The sequence below is a fragment of the Cyprinodon tularosa genome, unplaced genomic scaffold, assembly GCF_016077235.1.
Source record: "Cyprinodon tularosa strain WSP-4 unplaced genomic scaffold, ASM1607723v1 ctg154, whole genome shotgun sequence".
NCBI lineage: Eukaryota > Metazoa > Chordata > Actinopteri > Cyprinodontiformes > Cyprinodontidae > Cyprinodon > Cyprinodon tularosa.
The window spans coordinates 893,228-913,517 of NW_024038375.1; the positions used below are offsets into that span (position 1 = coordinate 893,228).

General features: G+C 36.2%; 1 protein-coding gene across 1 annotated transcript in view; it reads left to right on the forward strand.

Annotated features, from left to right (window-relative positions):
* LOC119780005 (voltage-dependent L-type calcium channel subunit alpha-1D-like) overlaps positions 1 to 20,290 on the forward strand; it is a 99,576-nt gene that overhangs the window by 74,060 nt on the left and 5,226 nt on the right. The window contains 16 exon segments of the mRNA XM_038279890.1: positions 3,545 to 3,673; positions 3,763 to 3,828; positions 4,063 to 4,154; positions 4,243 to 4,402; positions 6,458 to 6,585; positions 6,713 to 6,809; positions 6,917 to 7,019; positions 7,559 to 7,660; positions 9,753 to 9,886; positions 11,165 to 11,281; positions 13,396 to 13,784; positions 15,374 to 15,400; positions 18,049 to 18,177; positions 18,313 to 18,452; positions 19,360 to 19,466; positions 19,630 to 19,947. Of these exon segments, the coding sequence (XP_038135818.1) occupies positions 3,545 to 3,673; positions 3,763 to 3,828; positions 4,063 to 4,154; positions 4,243 to 4,402; positions 6,458 to 6,585; positions 6,713 to 6,809; positions 6,917 to 7,019; positions 7,559 to 7,660; positions 9,753 to 9,886; positions 11,165 to 11,281; positions 13,396 to 13,784; positions 15,374 to 15,400; positions 18,049 to 18,177; positions 18,313 to 18,452; positions 19,360 to 19,466; positions 19,630 to 19,947 (2,238 nt within the window).

The following is a 20,290-nucleotide window of genomic DNA, read 5'->3' on the forward strand; positions in this document are numbered from 1 at the left end:
CTAACTCTGAGTATTGCATCAAGATATATTAATGTAAAGTTAAGTGGAAGGAAAAGAGTTCAGTTGAAGAAAAAAGGTGCACAAACAGCAGGGGTAACTGAGACCTTAGTGGTGTGAAGTAAGAATTCTTCAGAGAAGAAGATTAACAAGGCATTGGAAGTTGATAGATTCTAGGCTGAGGCACCCTATATGCAAATGTTAGACATGGGCTAACTGTGGCACTCCATTTAACTTATATATTTGTGTTAATTTGTTACCCTTCATTAAGAATGTTTATATGAAGCATAATACCTGTCCTCAGGTGGCAAGGTATACCTTTTTTCAGTATCAGCAGATACACTTTTTCCAGGTATCGGTAATAGATTGGATTACAAAAAAACTGGAGCAGTGCATTAAAGGTCTTAGAAACTGCATTTGAGTTTTTCATTAGCCATCAGCCATACTCATCAAAACTGAGAGAAAGAGAGAATATAAATGTGAGTGTAATGAATCCTTTTAATATACTAGTCTCACTTTTTGAACGGATTTAATGAAACAAATACCTTTTTGATTATCTTCTTCTTTAATGAGATGCACCTGAATTGTCTCTCCCAGTGTTTTCTCGGTTGCTGGCCTCCTCTTGGTCCTTTCTTTTTTTCTCTCCTCCCTGTGTTGCTTATTTGTATCTCTGCACCAGACTGTGAGAGCGCCCTGCTGTGGCAATTTAATTACAGGGCACTACTGGTATGCATGGTTTGCTGCTTTGCTCTGAGTCACCACTGGCTCTAAATCATTCGAATGTTTCATTTGTGTGGATGCAGTGCAACCTCAGCAATTTGGTGATGCTAAATTGCATGCTCCATTAATGCTGTGGCCAGGATTACCTAAAGAACCTCCTCAAGCTTATTCTTAGTTGATTTTATGTTCAAATCATCTCTGCTTAATTCTGCAAGTCATGCTGATGGTTTGTTATGCTGGGGGATTTGAATAAAGCCATATCTGTCTGGAGTATTTTGTTGTTGTTTTTTTGTTTGTTTTTATTGCTAAGCAGTATATTCATCTTTTTTAGTATTTAACAAAAGTTTCTTTTTTTTAAGATTTCATTTCATCCACACTACTACAGAGGGATTACTGTAGTGTTGTCAACCTTGAATAGTGTCTGCTATCTCATAATGCAATCTGCATCATATACTGATGCATATTTGGGTGCAAATCTGTGTTAAAAACTGTGAATATCGAATTTTGTTGTGTAAAGGGATATGCAGTGCTGTGCAAAAATCCAGAACCATAGACAGCATCCCAGATTGGGTTTCAAAATGCTAAAAAATGTCTAGAAATGATTGAAGTGGCATTGATCAATACTTATCAAAGTTTGCTAAAAGTCTTGCTCTTTGGTAATTTTTAAGTAATTGAAATTAAATAGTAACATTATACAGCAATAAAAAAGGCAAGGTTAATTTTCCTTTTTCTGAAGTACAACTCAAGGCAAATTCTGAAGTTCAAATCACCATCTTGTAGGAAAATAACAATGGCTACACCCCTGTGTACCATTAAAATACTGTAATGTGATGATATTATATGTTTTATTTTAGTATTACTTCAGAATAAAAGTAGTAAGAAGAATCTAAGGTAAATGCTGTACATCTCCAGGTCATAATTATGAGCTCATCTTTCTCTCCCTTGGCTGGATATTCAACCTTACAGAACATGGGAGTCTGACTCCTTGAAATTTATTCAAAAGATTTTACAGATACGCATTTGCAGTGCTGTAATTTGGATTTTCATAACCTGTAGTGACAATATAGCGTTATAACTTAAGATAATGTTACATTGTTGTCATATAATGTAAGCATATAATGTAAATCAGCATGTCCAGCGTGCTGATTAGATTAGTCAATACACAAAACACTCTCAAGAAGCAGTGTTTTCTAATTATTTTAGGAAAGTTTGGCTTTTTGGAAACCTCAATATCAATATGCATTTCAAAACTTTCCACAAAGTGTTTTATATATATATTATCAAATTTATTACTAGATTTGTGTTTGTTTCTAAACAGATTCTTTTATGTTCAGCTGTTTATTGGGCCTTTACTATTGCGCTATGCTCATATTACATGGTTTTGTGTCTAGTAAGATATTTTGAGTCCATTTGTCAGGATTTGAAATGTTCAGGGTTTATGAAGGAATGCAAAGTGAACAAATCCGGGTTTTTTATTACATCATCATTTCACAACATTTATGTAAGTTATTGCACTTTCCATTAACATTCTTTTAAAATCTCACCAAAGACATTTCACCATTGAATCCATGAAGTACCATGAGCAGTAACTGCTACACTGGGGGGGGTGATAAAGTTGTGTGCCAGTCTTACATGTTGATGAGTCTTTTATTGTTGTTTGTCACTAGATGTGTTTATGTTAAGCTGACATCTTATTTTGTGGAGTTTTAAGTATCTCCATAATTTGTTATAAAGGTAATGCCTGCCAGTAAAAGTTTTTTTTAGAGAAATACACGTCTGTCCTTGTCCAAGAGAAAATATAAGACTTGTTTGTCCTGTCATATAAGGAGAGTACTTACTTTGTGCTGTCTCCGTCTTCTAACTGACATTTGCTGAAGTTTTGTGACAATAACCATATATTTGTGAGACCTTCTGGCTCTGTCTAAGTCATTAATACGGGTCTTTGATTTTAAAGCCAACGGAGACTCCTCAGGTGGATGAGATGGGGGTAAGATGCTTTCCCCCATGTTAGGGCCATGCCATTTTTCGATTTGCATTTCTGTTGTTACTCCGTCCTTCTCTTCATCATCCTCTTTCATTGGTTGCTTATTCAAGCTTTAGTTATCTTCTCATTTTCATTATCTTTACTTTTCTCAAATATGCTTTCTTTGTTCATCTACATATCTCCTCAGAACATTTGCTTTTTATTATTCCTAAATGTTTGGAGTTATTTCGAAGAAAGGTGTGTCACTCAAATGTGACACATGTCTCTTGTCTAGTGGGAGTGGCCTTGAGCTGCTCTTCATGTTTGTACTTTGACAAGGCTCCATGGTCTCTGCCTCCGTCTGGCGGCAGGTAGCATCCCATGGATAAGCCTCTGGGATCAGGTCACCCAGCTATGACCTGTAAACCTCCCGGTTGACCCGTTAGGGTTGGTCCCACTGTGACTCCGCATGCAGTGACTCTGGACTGAGGGTTCCATGCTTGAATAGATGCGTCCCATCAAGTATGGCAAGGTTTTTTTCCAGCATGCTTGCCTCCTGGCTTACTTCCCTTTTTAGGTCTGTACAGGAACAGAGAAACTGACCGTGCTTTGAAGACAGACCTGCAGAGACATATCGGCTCTAGCTACACTGCATCCAAAATTCATTACACTGTCAGAAACTGTCTATCTGACAAATGCTCTTATTCCGTCATTTGCAAATTAATATAAAAGTGTGGTGCTGCTTTGCTAGCTCATATGTAACTGATATGGAGGTCTGAGCTCATCCACCAAAGCACAGTCAGGAACTCTTGTGTCACCTTGATGCATTGCTAATGTCTTGCTTTTAAAAACTCTTTTCTACAGAACACGGAGGATAGTGCTCGTATCTCCATCACCTTTTTCCGTCTGTTTCGAGTCATGCGGTTGGTCAAACTGCTCAGCAGAGGAGAGGGTATTCGAACATTGCTTTGGACCTTCATTAAGTCCTTCCAGGTGATCTGAGGTGTTATATTAAATTATTGCTGGCAAAAAGTTAAAAAAAGCTGACTGTCATTCCTGTTTCACTTCTTTCCTGTTTTCAGGCCTTGCCGTATGTTGCTCTTTTGATAGCCATGTTGTTTTTCATCTATGCCGTCATCGGCATGCAGGTTGGTATGATACCTTGCAGAATTATTGATGTTGGTTCATCCAAAAAAAGTTTTGTTCAAATTTCATCTGACAGACCAACAAAAACTATGTGTGTGTGTAAATGAAAGGGGACCTTTATTTGTTTTCATGTTTTTCTCCTTTACATGTATAAACTGTTTTTTTAAACACCATAGCCTTATATGATTTAAATTGAGTGTTCTTTTTAAACTGACAATGACATTTTGTACTTTTAGGTTTTTGGAAAGATTGCTATGGTTGATGGCACGCAAATTAACAGAAACAACAACTTCCAGACCTTCCCCCAGGCTGTGCTTCTCCTTTTTAGGTGTGTTATCCGCAACCTTTATGAAAGTCACTCTGCTTAAACCTTTAGGGTGACTGATGTGCATCTGCTTTGTCTTTCTGCCCTCCAGGTGTGCCACAGGTGAGGCGTGGCAGGATATTATGTTGGCCTGTATGCCAGGGAAACTGTGTGACCCTGAGTCTGACTACAACCCTGGGGAGGAGATGACTTGTGGCAGTGGATTTGCTATAGTTTATTTCATTACCTTCTACATGCTTTGTGCTTTCTTGGTAAGTATAGTTTTTCAAACTGTTTGTGCCGTATTTGTATTATATTTAACTTAGATATTTCATTTTGTTCAAACTTTTATTTAAAACTTGTAGGCACAATAACTAGAATACACACAAACACACAGCAGTCACCAAGTTCTTGAGAGAAAAAGTTCTGTATCTTTTCTGCATGAAATAGCAGAAAGTTGGCCTGAACATTTTCAGTTAACTCATTGTCCACCTTTAAAGAGCCCTAATGGTTCCAGTGTAAGCAGAGCTCAGTCCCAAGTTGTCACGTTATAAACACAAGCCAGCTCTATTAAATAATACAATCCTTAATACAGACTGTATTAAGGATAAATTTCAATAATAAATAATAAATTTCAATTAAATTTTATTTTGAAAATGAGACATTTCTGCTTATGAGTATGAATGCATCAGAATAACTAGTAAAGGTTCTGTATTGTGAAAAAATGACATTATAAATTTGTAACAGTTATATGTCCTGAAGCCTGTGCATGAGATTCAGAAATGAAAAAGACCCTTTCACGTTTATCATTTCCTTTCTCCACCTTTAAGCTTATCAGTGTTCCAAATGCTCTGTTTGAAAAACATTCCCTTTATGAAGTCATAAGGGGAGGAAATAAACTGTCCAGAGCGGTCTGTAGCAGCCCATTGCTCAAGCTACAGCCTTCATTTATTGTATTATTTCATGATCCTAGCCTCTATCTTAATGAACTCTGACCGGATGTCATGGTTGCTGTTTGTGGGGGTGCGGCCTTTTGGTGGATGGGGCATCAAAAGCGAAAATGGCTCATTCAGTGGAGGGCTGAATAAGGACATCATTGGTACATGCTCTCTGCCTTATCTGATAGAGATGTTCTCGCACAAATGACCAGGGGGCCTAATTTTGAATATTTTTCATTTTCAAATGTAGATGAAATGGTAGATATGGTAGATGTAAATAATATGATAATATGGGACCTTTAAATCTGGCAGTAAGGTTGCTGTAGGAGTGAACTACTTCCAGTTTCGATATTGCTGTTATACAAAAAGTTGTTAATGCACTAAGAAATTGTGAGAAAATAGTTATAAGACAATAGTTCTGAGTATTGGTGTTATTATTAGAGTATTTTTTGGTAGACTCTTGAGATATTTTACCCCTGTTCCATTTTGTTTTGATTTAGACATAATTTTGACATATTGTTTTCAGACTGATGTCATTGACTTTGTATATCATATGTTGTTTTGGTTTAAACCAGAGCATATGTTGCTTTTACATTTTAGCTTACTTAGTGTGTTTAGTGAAGTTCTATCTAAAAGAGTCCCTGGTCCTTCAAGTCAGGCAGTATTCAGGCTTAGAATTAGGTTGTGAAATGTTACCAAAACTGTGGATATTCAAGTCGAAATCATGCTTTCGAAGTGGAAAACTCTTTTGTCTCAAAGGACCATTTACTCATTTGAACTAAACTAACAGATATGGTTAATTGATAAATAAATATCCAAATAACAAACTGAAAAGGCGGTGATAATAGGACACCTCTTTGATTGTCTTGAAGACTCCACTTGATGCTAATGAAAAAATTGAGGTTGCTGCTTAACATGAATCCTAATTTCCAAACAGAAATACTGTATACAGGCATAAAGCAGAGCCAATGATGTATATAGTTACATACAGACATGATGGAAAAACTAACTAACTTAAATGACAATATGTTTGACACAACTCCTTTGTGGATCCTTTGCGGTTTGCTGTTTAAAAGTCCTTATAGGTTGTGAGGTGGATGGAACGCAGCTCATTCTGTCCTATTTTTTGTCCTGGTGTTACCTGGTTTCTTTAAGGGACTAGGCCTTTAACAGTCACAAAAACGTGACTAAGACAAACTTTAAACTTTTTCATTTACCGGTACTAAAAATCTGGCCAGATCTTAACCTGGGAGTGTATATTCACAGTTTTGGGATTGTTTGGATATATTTCTAACCATAAACTCTAACAATCAAATGTCTCAGGTTATGTAGTATTTTTTTTAGGATTTGTGACATGGTGAACTATCTATTTTTTTCCAATTTCTGCAGATCATCAATTTATTTGTGGCTGTCATTATGGACAACTTTGACTATCTGACACGTGATTGGTCTATTCTTGGTCCTCACCACCTTGATGAATTTAAAAGGATATGGTCAGAGTACGATCCTGAAGCAAAGTATGTACTTTTTTCCTAAAAAAAAAATCAATTTTCTTGTTTGATAGCAGCTGGTTGTTAGATTCTGTTATGTTGTAGCTTTACAGTATATTTTTAACTTATTGAAAATATTCTTTTTTTTATGTAGAGGAAGAATTAAACATCTAGATGTGGTGACTCTGCTTCGTCGTATCCAGCCCCCTCTTGGTTTTGGTAAACTGTGTCCTCATAGAGTGGCCTGCAAGGTGTCCTTTTTTCTCTATTCAAAAATAATCTTTTCTTTGTAAGTCACTACAAAGCAGAAATTATTTGTCTATTATGTTAAAAATATGTAACTGCTTTACCTTTTTAGAGGCTGGTAGCCATGAACATGCCACTCAACAGTGATGGGACAGTCATGTTTAATGCTACATTGTTTGCCCTGGTGCGCACAGCTCTGAAAATAAAAACTGAAGGTATATACTGAACATTGATCCTTTTATACCTCTTTCTCCTTGTAACATTACTATTACAAACTACTTGCAGGTCTATGTAGTCTCATTAGTTTAATTTCAGAGCAGTACTACCCAGTGCATAGCTATAGAGGGGAGGAGAAAGGATGAATACTTTACTTAGTCCAATTGAGAATCTGCAGATACAGATAAATAAGTTTATTCAGCTATTTGCAAAGAAATATATGAGAAAATCTATTTTTTTTTATAGTTCCAATGACTATAAATGAAGTAAAGAGACTTTAACAAACATGTTCTTGGTTGGCTGAATGTAGATGCCACAGATTTTAGATTTTATATGAAAAAAAAAGGTTTGTCCACAACTCTTCTCCCACTACTTTGTGTTGGTCTACCACAGTAATAAAGTTTGTAGTTGTGTCAAGAAAAAAAAGAAAAAAGGTTCAATAAATGCTGTGCTGTTCATACTGTGTTTAATTCTTTAGCTGTTATTATTTTTGCTGGGTTGCTGGTTTCTCAGGGGACTGTGTTGCTCTGTGATCCAGGTAACCTGGAGCAGGCCAATGAAGAGCTGCGAGCTGTCATCAAGAAAATCTGGAAGAGAACCAGCATGAAGCTGCTGGATCAAGTGGTGCCTCCTGCTGGTGGTTAGTGGAACTGACTCTTCCCTGTCAATAAACAGACATACATCCAAATATCATTTAGAGAAATACCAAACATGAACACAAAGTGTAGCCATGCTTTTCACATATTTTCAATAACATATATCCTAACTGTTCTTTCGTTAAAACTAGTTGAAAACAAACCAATTTATATCTGTGCTGCTCAAGATCTCCTGATTGTCCTCTCAGCAGTTGTCTTTTATATGTGTACCTTGTCTACACTCCTCCTGCCCTGGATGCTGATGGAGACCACTGAATACCTGCTGGGCTTCGGGCTTGCATGGCCTTATAGACCACAGTGCAAGTGCATGTTTTCTCTTTCTCTCTCTCTCACTAATAATCACTGTCCTCTCTCTGCTGTCTCTTCCTCTCTGACTCCCTCTGTTGTTTGAATTTCTTGTCTTTACTTACTGCTTGAGCTTTTACAGCTTTATTTTCCTCTCACATATCTCTGTAACCAAAAACTCTGAAGCACTTCAGAATATTCTGAAGCAGTTCTGTTTTAGGGTGGTGGCATGGAACTAGTGTTGCCTCTCTGTCCAATCTCTGTCCCCGACGTGCTTGTTCAAAGTGACTCAGACCCCTGCTTCAGAATGATTCTTCTGCTCATCCTCACACACACACTTTACTCCTGCAAAGAAATTATAGAATAATGCCAGACAACATCTGTGCACAGCTTTTAGCATAGTATGCAATATCAGTACTGTTTATTAGTAGGTATACATCATAAAAAAAACAGATGGTTACACAGATAGGCTGACATGTATGATGTTCAAATAGAGCTGCATGTTTGCATGGGGCAAAGTAGAACATTTATCTGCATTTGGATTAAACATTTTGTTGCCTTCTAATGAAAAAAACAAGTCATTTAAATAGATTAAGTGAGTATTTAATAAATATCTTAAAAACTGGAAACATTAAAACTACATATTTATATAAAAAATTTTAAATTACTAAAGTGACATAATGACCTCCACCTCTAGCTTTAGAATTCATCCAGGGCACCGACCTTACTGATATTTGTGAAGCAGGCATGAGAAAGAGTTAAACACAAAAATATTTAATTGTTAATTGACATTAGGATAACATTTTTACCATGAGTCTCAAATGGTGGTTTAAAAAACTGCTTTTGGTACTTGGACAGTAGTTATTGTTATGCTGAGAAAGTTGGGGTATGAGGATTTTTAGTCAGTAACAATATTCTAACTGAAAGTCAGAAATGATTGGTAGGATTTGTCAGTTGATACAGAAGGCATTTCTTACCTTTTGATTTTTAAGTCTGGAGTCTTTTTTTTCCATACTGCATTCCAAAGTTGTTTATATTTTTTTATCTTTCAACAAAGCTAAGGGGTTGCATAAGCACTATTTTTTTGCAATGTCAGAGTAAATTTCCCCTTGAATAAAGTGAAAAGATTTGCTTTTTTTTTATCTTTGGTAGAAGAATCTACATTACCAAAATTAAAAAGCGCATTTGAGCCCTATACACAGGCGCAATTTATCTTTGAATCTTTAAAATAGTATCTTATGATTGGTACAATTCAGACACTAAATTTAGTATCAAAAGTTTGTCAAAGTGAAACTAACAAATGATCTCTTTGACCTCTTCGAACATGCTGGACTAGTACTTTTAATATGTCATTATCAAACATGATCCCTATGCTATGAGAGAATGCACAGTGTAACCTTATTGGGAGGTGTGTAAATACTTGTAATTACTAAACTATAATCTAAAAGAGGTTTGAAATGCTTGTAAAACAGATATGTTTTATTGCATTCAGTAATATTCTATTTAAAGTGGAATATGCCATATAGCTTTGTCCAGTACATAAGGAGCTTGCAACTCTATGACAAGCTGCTGATCGCTAAGAGTTTTAAGAAGGCTTTTAGTGGCTGATTGATTATTAGCTCAAAATTAAACAGCTTAAAGAAAGAGTTAAATACTGTACTGACATTCAGTTTTAAAAACACCCAATTTCAAATGGATGTGGGGGGAGGAAGGCCTCTCCTCTTCACACCCAGGGTGCTGTGTGTAGTGACCTGCTGACACAGGAAGCATTTGTGTGGTCTGTTCACTCAGATGATGAGGTAACCGTGGGGAAGTTCTATGCCACCTTCCTGATACAGGACTACTTTAGGAAATTCAAGAAACGTAAAGAGGAAGGCCTGGTGGCTGCGCACCCTTCCCAGAACAACACAGCAATTGCCCTACAGGTGAGTGCTCAGGTGTTTCTGTGAGAGGATGCTGTGCATATGAGTGTGTGTGTGGATGGGTGTGTGGATGAGTCTGGAGGAAACAGGATTAAAGACGATTATGAGAAAGGACTTGACAAAAAAGTTTAGTCATGTCTGTAATTGTCCTATTGTGCATTTCACTCCGATATCATCAATTATGCTAATGTCTATGATTTTTATGATTTATTATCCAGCAGGTCGTTCATGATCTTGGTGTACAGTATGAATTTGTTTTTGTAATTTATATGTTTCTTTTTTGTGCTTTTGGTCTTCCTGTGTCTTTAAATATTATACATGTTCATTTTAAGCATGTACAGGTATCATCGTCTTTTTCTGCATCACAACTCACTTCTCATATAGTTCACAAAGCTTTGGCTGTTTTTCTTACATTTCTATGTTGATATAGTCCTCAGATATTTCCATATACTGTACCTAATGCTCACTCACCTTTTCTTTAATCCTATAGTGTTGAGGTCTAAAGGAACTTTTCCCCCCCCCACACTTCCATGGAGTATGCTGCACCAGCTGTTAGATTACACGCCATCCCACAGAGCAAAACATTTCAAACAAACAATGCTGGGTTAAAAAATCAGCACTATTAAATAAGAAAGCACAAAGGTTCTCAGGTTTTAAACGTTGACTTCTTATCAGCAGTAATGACCAGAGAAAACGTGACTATAATGCCATATGCCGAACACTTACGCTTTTAGCTTACTGTATCGATGCAGCCAGCTTCTGATGATGTTTAAAAAACTTAGGTTCTGTATTATCAATATTTTACCTTCAATGTGAGCTAATTCACAATTAATGATTAGGCTTTGGTCAAATCTAAAACAAATTGAATATAACATTGGCAAAACCTAAACCTCTTTAAATAAATATTAACTAAAAATAACTACAACAATTTGGTGCAACAGAATATTTTCACCCAGGTCACATAAAGGAAACCTAAAGGATAATATTTTAAAGAAAGTGCTAACTACTTTGCTTGAATGTTTAAATGTCTGGGACTTGAGTTTGAGTTGGGTTTTTGCTTGAGATACTACAAGTACATATACATATATAATTATATACATAAAGCGCTTGTGTCTGTCTCTTGTTTTTCATCTACCTTATCTGTCAGTTTTGTAAATGTCAGGTGTTGCACGGTAAAGGTGCGTGTATGCTTAGTATGTGTGGTGGCTGTGACTGTATGGTTAAGGTGTAAAATGAAGGTCCCAGCCTTAGTGCTTAGCCCTTTTGTTGTCATGATTACAGGCTGGCCTTCGCACGCTGCATGATATTGGGCCTGAAATTCGCCGAGCGATATCATGTGACCTACAGGATGATGAACTAGTAGACTTTATTCCAGAGGAAGACGAGGAAATTTATAGGGTAAATGATTTAACCCTGCATGAGGGGGGAAATGTTTGATGCAAAATTTAGCTTCATGCTAATATGATTCATGGGTTCTTTTCATATTACACATGCACAGATTACATGAAAATGCACATGTACACACAAATATTTATAAATTAAAGAGTCTTTTTCAGAGTTTAACAATTAAAATTTCATATGATTTTTTCCACATTTCCCTAGGCATGGGCCAGGTTTTCAGTATCAACTTATATTATGATTTTAACAAGCTAAAACGCCTCATGGTAAAGTAGTTCATTTAACAATAAAGATTGCTTCTCTGGCTTCTTCCCTTGCTGATATCATACCTGACACGTATATAAGACATTATGTGAAGTGTTTCATGTAAGAACCAGTTCACATATGAGGCTGAGACTGTGCAGTTATTTTAAAACTTAGCTGAATTTTAAGCGCTTTCAAATTTAAAACAGATGGACTTTAAGGCTGCTACTGATTTTTTATAAATGGCAAATACACCTCTCAGCAGTTTCCAGAGTTTAAAAAAACATGGGGTTCATTATAGATATTCCAGGTGCATAAAACACTCTTTTAAAGGGTGTTTCCTTTTAAATTGAGCCAGGGCTTGCAGCTAATTATAGTTATATTGATTTTTATGACCAATAATTACAAATATATGTAAAAAAATATATAGTAAAAAACTTTGACAAGCCAGGAGAAACACATCTAAAAGTGTTGTAAAACATTAATAGCAAACTAGAGAAAGATGAATTAAAAAGAAAAAAAATCTCTATTATAATATACTGCAGTAGCAAACTCCTAGTGATAAGAGCTGTAATCAGAAAACTTGTTACTCAGATGTTCACAATAGACTCAGAATATATTATTTTAATCCAAATAATAAACAAGCCAACAATGCTGTATTTAGTTTTTAATTGCCAGTTTTTCTGGTTCTAAAACATGATAAAATTCCCTTAAGGTCAGACTGTTTTAAAGCAAAAGCTAGGAACAAGCCTCCGCCATGATGAAAGGAAAGAACATTCCCCTTGTTCTTATGCTGATTCTGTTCTAGATTTAGCAGTTTCAGAATATGTTTTAGGTCAGGCTTTCTATTGACCCAGCAGGTCCAAAACATTGGTTTGAGAGGTAGGGGTTGTGGAATTGCTGGTTTGGGCCCCTGCTCTATGTGTCTCTGGTGTTGTGCCCTTGGGCAAGACAGTTCACCCCCTTACCTCTTGTCTGTGTCTTGTTGGCACTGCTTGAATCAGTCAGCCCCAGGGCAGGTTTAGGGGTAGTGTGAAGGAATTTGGGGTCTTTGGGCTTAATAGAGCGTTATGTATGTCCATCCAATTAACAAGCCATCTCTTTTTCATGGTCCTAGAGTTGGGTTTAAAATGGCAAAAACGGCATCATATTAATTTCAGAAAGTAAATTAATTTAAAGTGTATTATTTTTAAATATACTTGGTTTCTATTTAACATTGTCTTTACATTTTAGATTTAATTCAAATTTTAGGCTTCTTCTTGGTAGATTTGTAGATATTGAATAGAATAGTTTATTGACCCAAGCAAAAATGCTGATCTAAAACAGCAGTCGTTTTATTTATAGAAGCATGATTGCCCCTAGAGAAAAGTGAAACAGAAACATGTATGTAAAAGATAAAAAATGTCCAGAGCTTGCCAAAACATTCACGTGTTCTGTTCAATCATACATGTATTTGTGAATCAAAATCGAAAACTTTTAGAATCTATGATAATATGTTTTATATCTCCAAAAGTAGTAATGATGTAACAGTAATGTAATATAGCAGTACCTGAGGTAGTTTTAGTGGTGATTGTTTAAGCACAGGTAAATTGTGTGTAGTTCAGTAAAAACTGGTGTATTTTCTTGAACTGATCATAATGCCAATGTTCACTGCTGGCCCATGCCTGGTTTTACCTCCATTGATGTTAATAATCTCAACACTGCTGTCATTTTGCTCACATACCATGCCATTAACCAGCTTTCAAACCTGCTTTTGCGATCATGACTTTTACTAGTGCCAGTTGTCAGACTAAACATTTGTGGAGTTTATATACAGCTGTTTAAAGAGAGTAAGCAACTCCTCTGGTTTTGCCTTGAATGTTGTTTTGCAGCGTAACGGCGGCCTCTTTGGTAACCACCTTATGAACGGTGGCCATCGGCGAGCCAACGGTCAACAAACCAACACCACACAGCGCCCCCTGCAGGTGCAGCCTCCTCCTCACTATGCTCACATGGAGCAACCAGTGGGGCGTCTATCTCGGGCTAATGCAATGGCCCATCCCAACCACCATCATCACCACCACCACCATCACCACCGCCACCATAACTCCTATGGCAAATCTCCTAAATCCACCAACATCAACTTGAACAATGCCAACATGTCCAGTATGCCCAATGGAGGACACCATATCTACTATGAACGTACACCTCCTAATGGTTACCCAGGTTTACGTACCTCCTATTATGACTATAACAAGCCACGGACACCCCAGGGTCAAAGGTAGACCTTTTCTTTTTTACACTAAGCTAAATTAAAGCATGAAATATTAGTTTATTTTGTGTTTGATTCCCAATGTCATGCCCTTTTTTTATCCTCTGTAGATATTATTTCAGATCGAAAGTTTCAGATTTTTAGCCACCTTTAACTTCCAGGTTTAGTGTCTCTAAAAGCAACTGGCAATGTTGCACTATGATAAAATTAGACAGTTCTCTGTGCTTTGGAATCTCATATCAGAACCCTTTGGACCAACAAATTAGGAAGTCATGGAGTTGCAGGAAAAACAAGGCCACATTCGTCCCTCTAAATTATATCCTACATAAGAAAAAAAATAATGTCTCTCATCAGAGAAGTGTCATACCTGTTTTGTACCCTAACAAAAATATTTAGCTTCGTTAGATCACATTTTTAAGAGGGGCTAAGTGTGCTGTAAAGTGGCGCTCTGGGTCACATGGTCATTCGAAGATAGATCTTAAGTTACAAAAGTCGATTTTTTGAGAAGGGAAGCTTTTATTGAACGTTGATAAACATCACATCATCTATCGACCTGAAGAATAATTCAATATTTTTAAAATTAAGCTAATGCTTGGGAATGAAGTTACATAGTGTTACTTTAAGATACAAATTTGTAAATTAGAACTTACCAAAATCTCTTTCTTCTTTTCACTAAGACACAGTTTTATTCTTATTCATGATATGTAACAGATATGGAAAACAAAACGATAAACGTGTAGATATAAAAGCAAAAACCTCAGAAGAAGATTTCCGCTTTCATTGCAAAAGTTATGATAAAACTTGAGTGGTTCAAGATAAATTTTGGTCATGTTTTCTTCTTTAGACACTTTTCCACTATTCCTCTCTGAAACTTTCCACATACTCCAACAAAATACTTTGACATTGTTAGTATTTATGCTACCAATGCCAGTATTTATGCTGTTGTTTGATTGATATCTGTAACTCAAGAAATTAAATTTTTTTGTGTAAAAACTGATATCTTTAAAGTGAGGACAATTGCTGATAATTGTGCCTAATGTGGTTTATTTTGTTAACCCAAAAGCAGTAAAACAACAAGGTTGACCACGTTAATTTCCAGAATTAACTCCTACTGACAGAATAATATTTAAAAAAAGCCAAATCATACACCTTTTCTTTTAATGGGAGCCACACAGTCCTCACATGTACTGTAGCAAGATGAGAATGTGAGTGTGTTTACATAAAACCTAATTGTTTTCATTGTACTAAAAAAGACATTCTGATTCTGCAGCTCTACAGAAAAGAATTAAATGCATACTGCCTTCTCGGACAACATTCTTGCTTTTAGTTGCTTTTTCATAATCAGGTTGATCTTAGCTAAAGATAAAAGTTAGCTAATTGATTTATCCTTAGTTGTGCTTTCAAATTCTGCACTTCCCTAGAGTATAGAAGCATGTACTGTTCCCCTTATATATATTTATATGTGGGAATGCTGTATATGGTTGATATACTGCATGAGATCTAGATGACTGTCCTCCTCCTCCCTTTTTCTGTGTTCTACCTTTCTCCTTTCTGACTAAAATGCTTTCTCTCAATCATCCCTTTGCTCTCTTGGACAGAAGGCGCTACTATGAGACATATGTTAGGTATGTTTTCATTAGGTTTGGTTTCAGCTTTATATCTTAAAGGCAATAAGGGCTGTTTTTGTCTCATGTTTACATGGTTGACATGATTGTTACTGAATTCAAAAATCCTCGTAAACTATGCTATTTTTTGTCTTAATACATTTCTGTTAAGAAGCACTTGTGTCAGTGCTATACATCAATAGACAGTAAGTATAAAGGGATAACATAGATGTTTTCCTAAAGACCAACATTTCCCAAGTCTTGTAATTTACTTATTTTTGGAAAAGATTAAAAATAGATGTATATAGCAACCTCATTGATTTATATGTCTGCTTTATCATTTGATTTTGCATTTAGAGCTTAAATGAGTGAATTTAAAATTACTTGTAAGATTAAAAAATGTGTCATTCTGTCCTGAGTTTTACAAAAATTTGAATTAAGCATTCAGAAAATCAGTAACGCAAAAGTCTGGTCAGCAAGGAATAATCAATGGATCATTATCTATACCTAAAACGAATACGTTCGTGGTGATTTAATGAATATAGCGTTAATCAGTAAAAAAATAAAAACAATAATTTTTGTCACGATCACTGAGTCCGGGGGCGGCCATTTTTGCCCAAATATAGTAACACCTCACTCCTGAAATCTTCCGGCAGTGACATCATGGTGCGGTAAGCCTAGCACCATTCTTCCCGCTTTACAAGCATAATCAATGGAACTACTAGACACATCTGAAATCGACAATTATTTAAGATTTTGAGAGGACTTCACCATTGAAATTTGTGAGAGCTATTGTTAAACTGACAATGCCCACGTGCATGGCTGTTGGATGTTGTAATACATCGAGTAAAAGTGAAAAATATGTTATTTTACCTTTCCGACTCAAGATCCACCAAGGATAGGTTCGGTGTTGGATTGCCAACTTGAAGAGGGAGGATTTGCCATTGAAGTTCTGGCCAGAGAAAAAACACATAATATATAGCCAAAATTTCGTAGAAAAATGTTTTCAAGATGACTTGGATAATAGCGTTGTGAAAAAACCAGATAGAGCACTTGGACTTGCTCAACAGCCGATACCGCGCCGTGACATCACAAACCGGCAGGTAGTGTTCTTTGATAAACATGGATGTCTCAGGTAAAGCACAATCAAATGAAATTACTCTTAATTAAAAGCACTTATTATTTATTGAATAGTACAGGGTATATAATAATTTCATATTTAAAGTACTTTCAGAAGTTTGAATTCTAAATATGACCAGACTTTTCCTTTGAGATATTTTTAAAAATATTTTCTTGAGTGTATTTTTTTTTACGTTTTTACTTTTAACGGATGTGTAGTACAACTGGAATACACACATGGAAAAAAATTGTTGGTACCTGTCTTTTGATACAAGAAAAATCCAAAATGATCACAGAACTAATGGAATCTGACAAAAGTGATAATAAATTAAATTAGATGAAAATAACAAATGAAAGTCAGAGAGGCTTTTCAACAATGCTTTAACAGCATGATATAAAAGAATAAACTCATGAAACAGGCCTCAAGTTATTATTCAAGTTATTTCTGTGACATTGTGGGTTTTTCTTTTATTAAATGAGGGCTACCAACAATTTTGTCCACATGTGTATCGGATACCTAATAGTTGCTTTGAAATTGTGTAAAACATTTAACAGCTTCTCAGAAATACAGTATATGTATTTGATTAGTTAATGCCTATTAGAAATAAAATAAATGATAATATGACAAAGAGTTACTAGTTAGCATGGAAAGAATAATTATTTCTGTTAACTGTCAAGAAAAACACCCCTTTTTCAAATCATACAAGTCAAAACAATAAAAGGATCTAGTGTTTTGGGGTTTTTTATGATACAAATCTTATCTCATTTGGACAAAACCATGCATAATATTACTTTGTAAAGAGATACCAAGCAAAGGTGATTTTTGGCATGCAGTATTCAGGTGTTTGTCAGAAAGTTCCAAGGTTATACATATGAGCACTGACATAAGTGAAGCAATTGGTGCTCCTCATAAAAATAAAAAGAGTTATGAGTCAGCTAAAATAGCCCAAGTTAAACCTCCACAGTTATCACAGAAATTGCCTAAGATGTCAAGAAGTCAATGTCAGCCTACTGTATACAAGCCACAGATCAAGTTTGAGACAGTACAAAAAAAATATCTTAACAACTTGGATTGTTCCCTAAAGCAAACAATGTGGGTTTTTTTGTTTTATGATACATTTTCTTTTATGATTTATTTATGTTCAACATGTTTTGATACAAGACATTTGTCAATTAGTAGTCAGCATCACATACGTATCTTCATAAGATCATAGTCACGGCCACAATTAAATAGGGTTTAAAAAAAGGGTAAAAAAAAGAGTTATCATTCTCACACACATTTCTGTGTGTATTTGTTGTATACTTGTTAAAACATTTTGAAAGATCCTTTATTAATTACTAAAACTCTTTTAGACACTGAACTGGTCCACACTGATATAAAAATAAAATACATTTTGCTTAATTCAATACTAGACAAAAATGTATGTTGCTCAGTTTCTTGAGATATTTCCTTGTGGTAGATATGGATTGTCTCCAGCTTTGCTGCCCCCTAGGCTTCTGTCTGCGTTGCAATGCAGCTAGAGTAACCGTTTTGCCTGATTGTCCCTAAGGTCCCAGAGAGGCGATGGCCGTCACCCCATCATCCGCAGGGAAGAGGAGATTGATGAGGACCGCTTCTCTGGGGAATACTACAGTGGAGAGGAGTTTTATGAAGAGGATAGTATGCTTTCAGGGGACAGGTATTACTTCTTTACTGTCTAAGGCTTACAGTACGGTATTATTTTCAAAGCTTCAGCGTGTTTACCTTCTATTTAGTTGCACATATTTGAGAGATTTTCTGGCTGCTGTTTGAGCAATGAGCCTCTGACCTGCAGGTATCAGACCTCTGACACGGAGTATGAAACTCCTAAAGGCTACCATCACCCTGACAGTTACTATGATGATGATGAGCAGCCTCTCTATCGGGACTCTCGAAGATCTCCAAAGAGAAGACTGCTTCCTGCCACACCTCAAGGTACAGCATGTACTTATCTATAAACGAAACTAATGGTGCAATAAAAACATTTTTACACCGGTTCTAAACAAAAAACACCTTTGTATTTTTTTTTATTTGTGGGAAATTATGAGAGAGGAAAACAAATTGTACCTCACAATGGAAAGGACAAGTTAGGACTTCTGAACAAATTTCGATCCAACAGTATGCAAGTTATTTAAAAAAGTAGACCTGTTGTTAAGTTTTTTCATGTTTATAACTACCACAACTTGAGCTATATATATAAAGACAAATAGAAATAATAATTAAACCTTAATTATCTCAGATTGGAGAAATTCACTCTCTGCATTTAAGCCATCCACTTTGGGAGCAGTGGGCTGCCATTGTGCAGCACAGAGGGAGCAGTGTGGGGTTAAGGGTCTTGCTCAGGGACCCAGAGTGTCAGTCCATGCGAGTAGGACTTGAACTCAGAACCTTTGGATTCCAAGCACAGTGCCATAACCACTAGGCCACACTTCCCTACTAATGATAAATAATGCTTGATTGCATATTTTAAATAATGCATTACATGATAAATTACTTGTTAGTATTTGCTTGTTAGTATTGCAAAGAATGATTAGTTAAAGTCCATTCATAACATGCTGCAGCACAATTACCAAGAAAATAAACTATTGAATCACTGAAATTATTTTTATCTGTACGTAAAAATAGTTGATCTTTTAATTTATTATGGAAAAGCATACCTTGTATCAGGGTATACAAGTATAGACAACATAATATGCTTTTTATTGAGATTTTTATGTCTGATTTTTCATTTATAGCTAAAACTAGAAAAAACTGAATAAGCAAGGTTCGCCTTTGGATGATATTATGTTATTAACATAGATTTTAATTTAGTGTCTCACTGGTTCACATTCGCCTCTTTCAGGTCACAGAAGGTCTTCCTTTAACTTTGAGTGTTTGCGCAGACAAAGTAGCCAGGATGAGCTTCCACATCAGCGTACTGCTCTACCACTGCACCTTATGCAGCATCAGGTAATTTATGTCTTCACACAATCACAACAATTTAATCTTAATTCTGATTAAATCTTTCAAGATAACTGAAAAGATTTCATTTTCTTGGACATGAAAAGTGATGTTTCCTTTTTGCACTCTGCATCCAGCTAAAGTCAAAATGTCTCATTTCTTCACTACTCAGGTTATGGCTGTAGCAGGGCTGGACTCCAGCAGAGCCCACTGCCTCTCCCCCACCCGCTCCACTCGTTCCTGGGCCACACCACCCGCCACCCCAGCCAGTAAAGACGAATCACCATACTACACCCCCCTGATCCGTGTGGATCGTCCACGCAGGGATAGCATTTCTGGCAGCCATGTCTCTGTGCGCAAAAGCTCCTGGTACACAGATGATCCAGAGTTTTCTCAAAGGACATACTCACCCATCCACCTGCAGGTGCCCCTGGAGTACCACAACCAGTACCACCAGAAGAGAGGCAGTGCAACCAGCCTTGTTGAAGCGGTCAGTTTAAAGCTCTTTCAGTTCTAGTCCTGTATCAAGATTTAATGTGATAGACCGACAAAGAGTAGCATAAATCTGAAATGGAAAGAAAGTTATACCTAGTTTTTAAAATTTCTTCTAAATAGATATCTAAAAAGTGTAGAATATGTTTTTATCCAGCCCCCTTTGCTCTTACATACCTGTTTAAGATCTTATAAAATCACCTGTCCTAATTGGTAACACTCAAGGAGCTGCAAAGATCCACAGCTCAGGTGGGTGAATGTGTTTACAGGACTACTTTGTGGAGTGACCCAAGTTGTACTGTAATTCCACACGAAAATCCCTTGTGTTACTTAAAACAAAC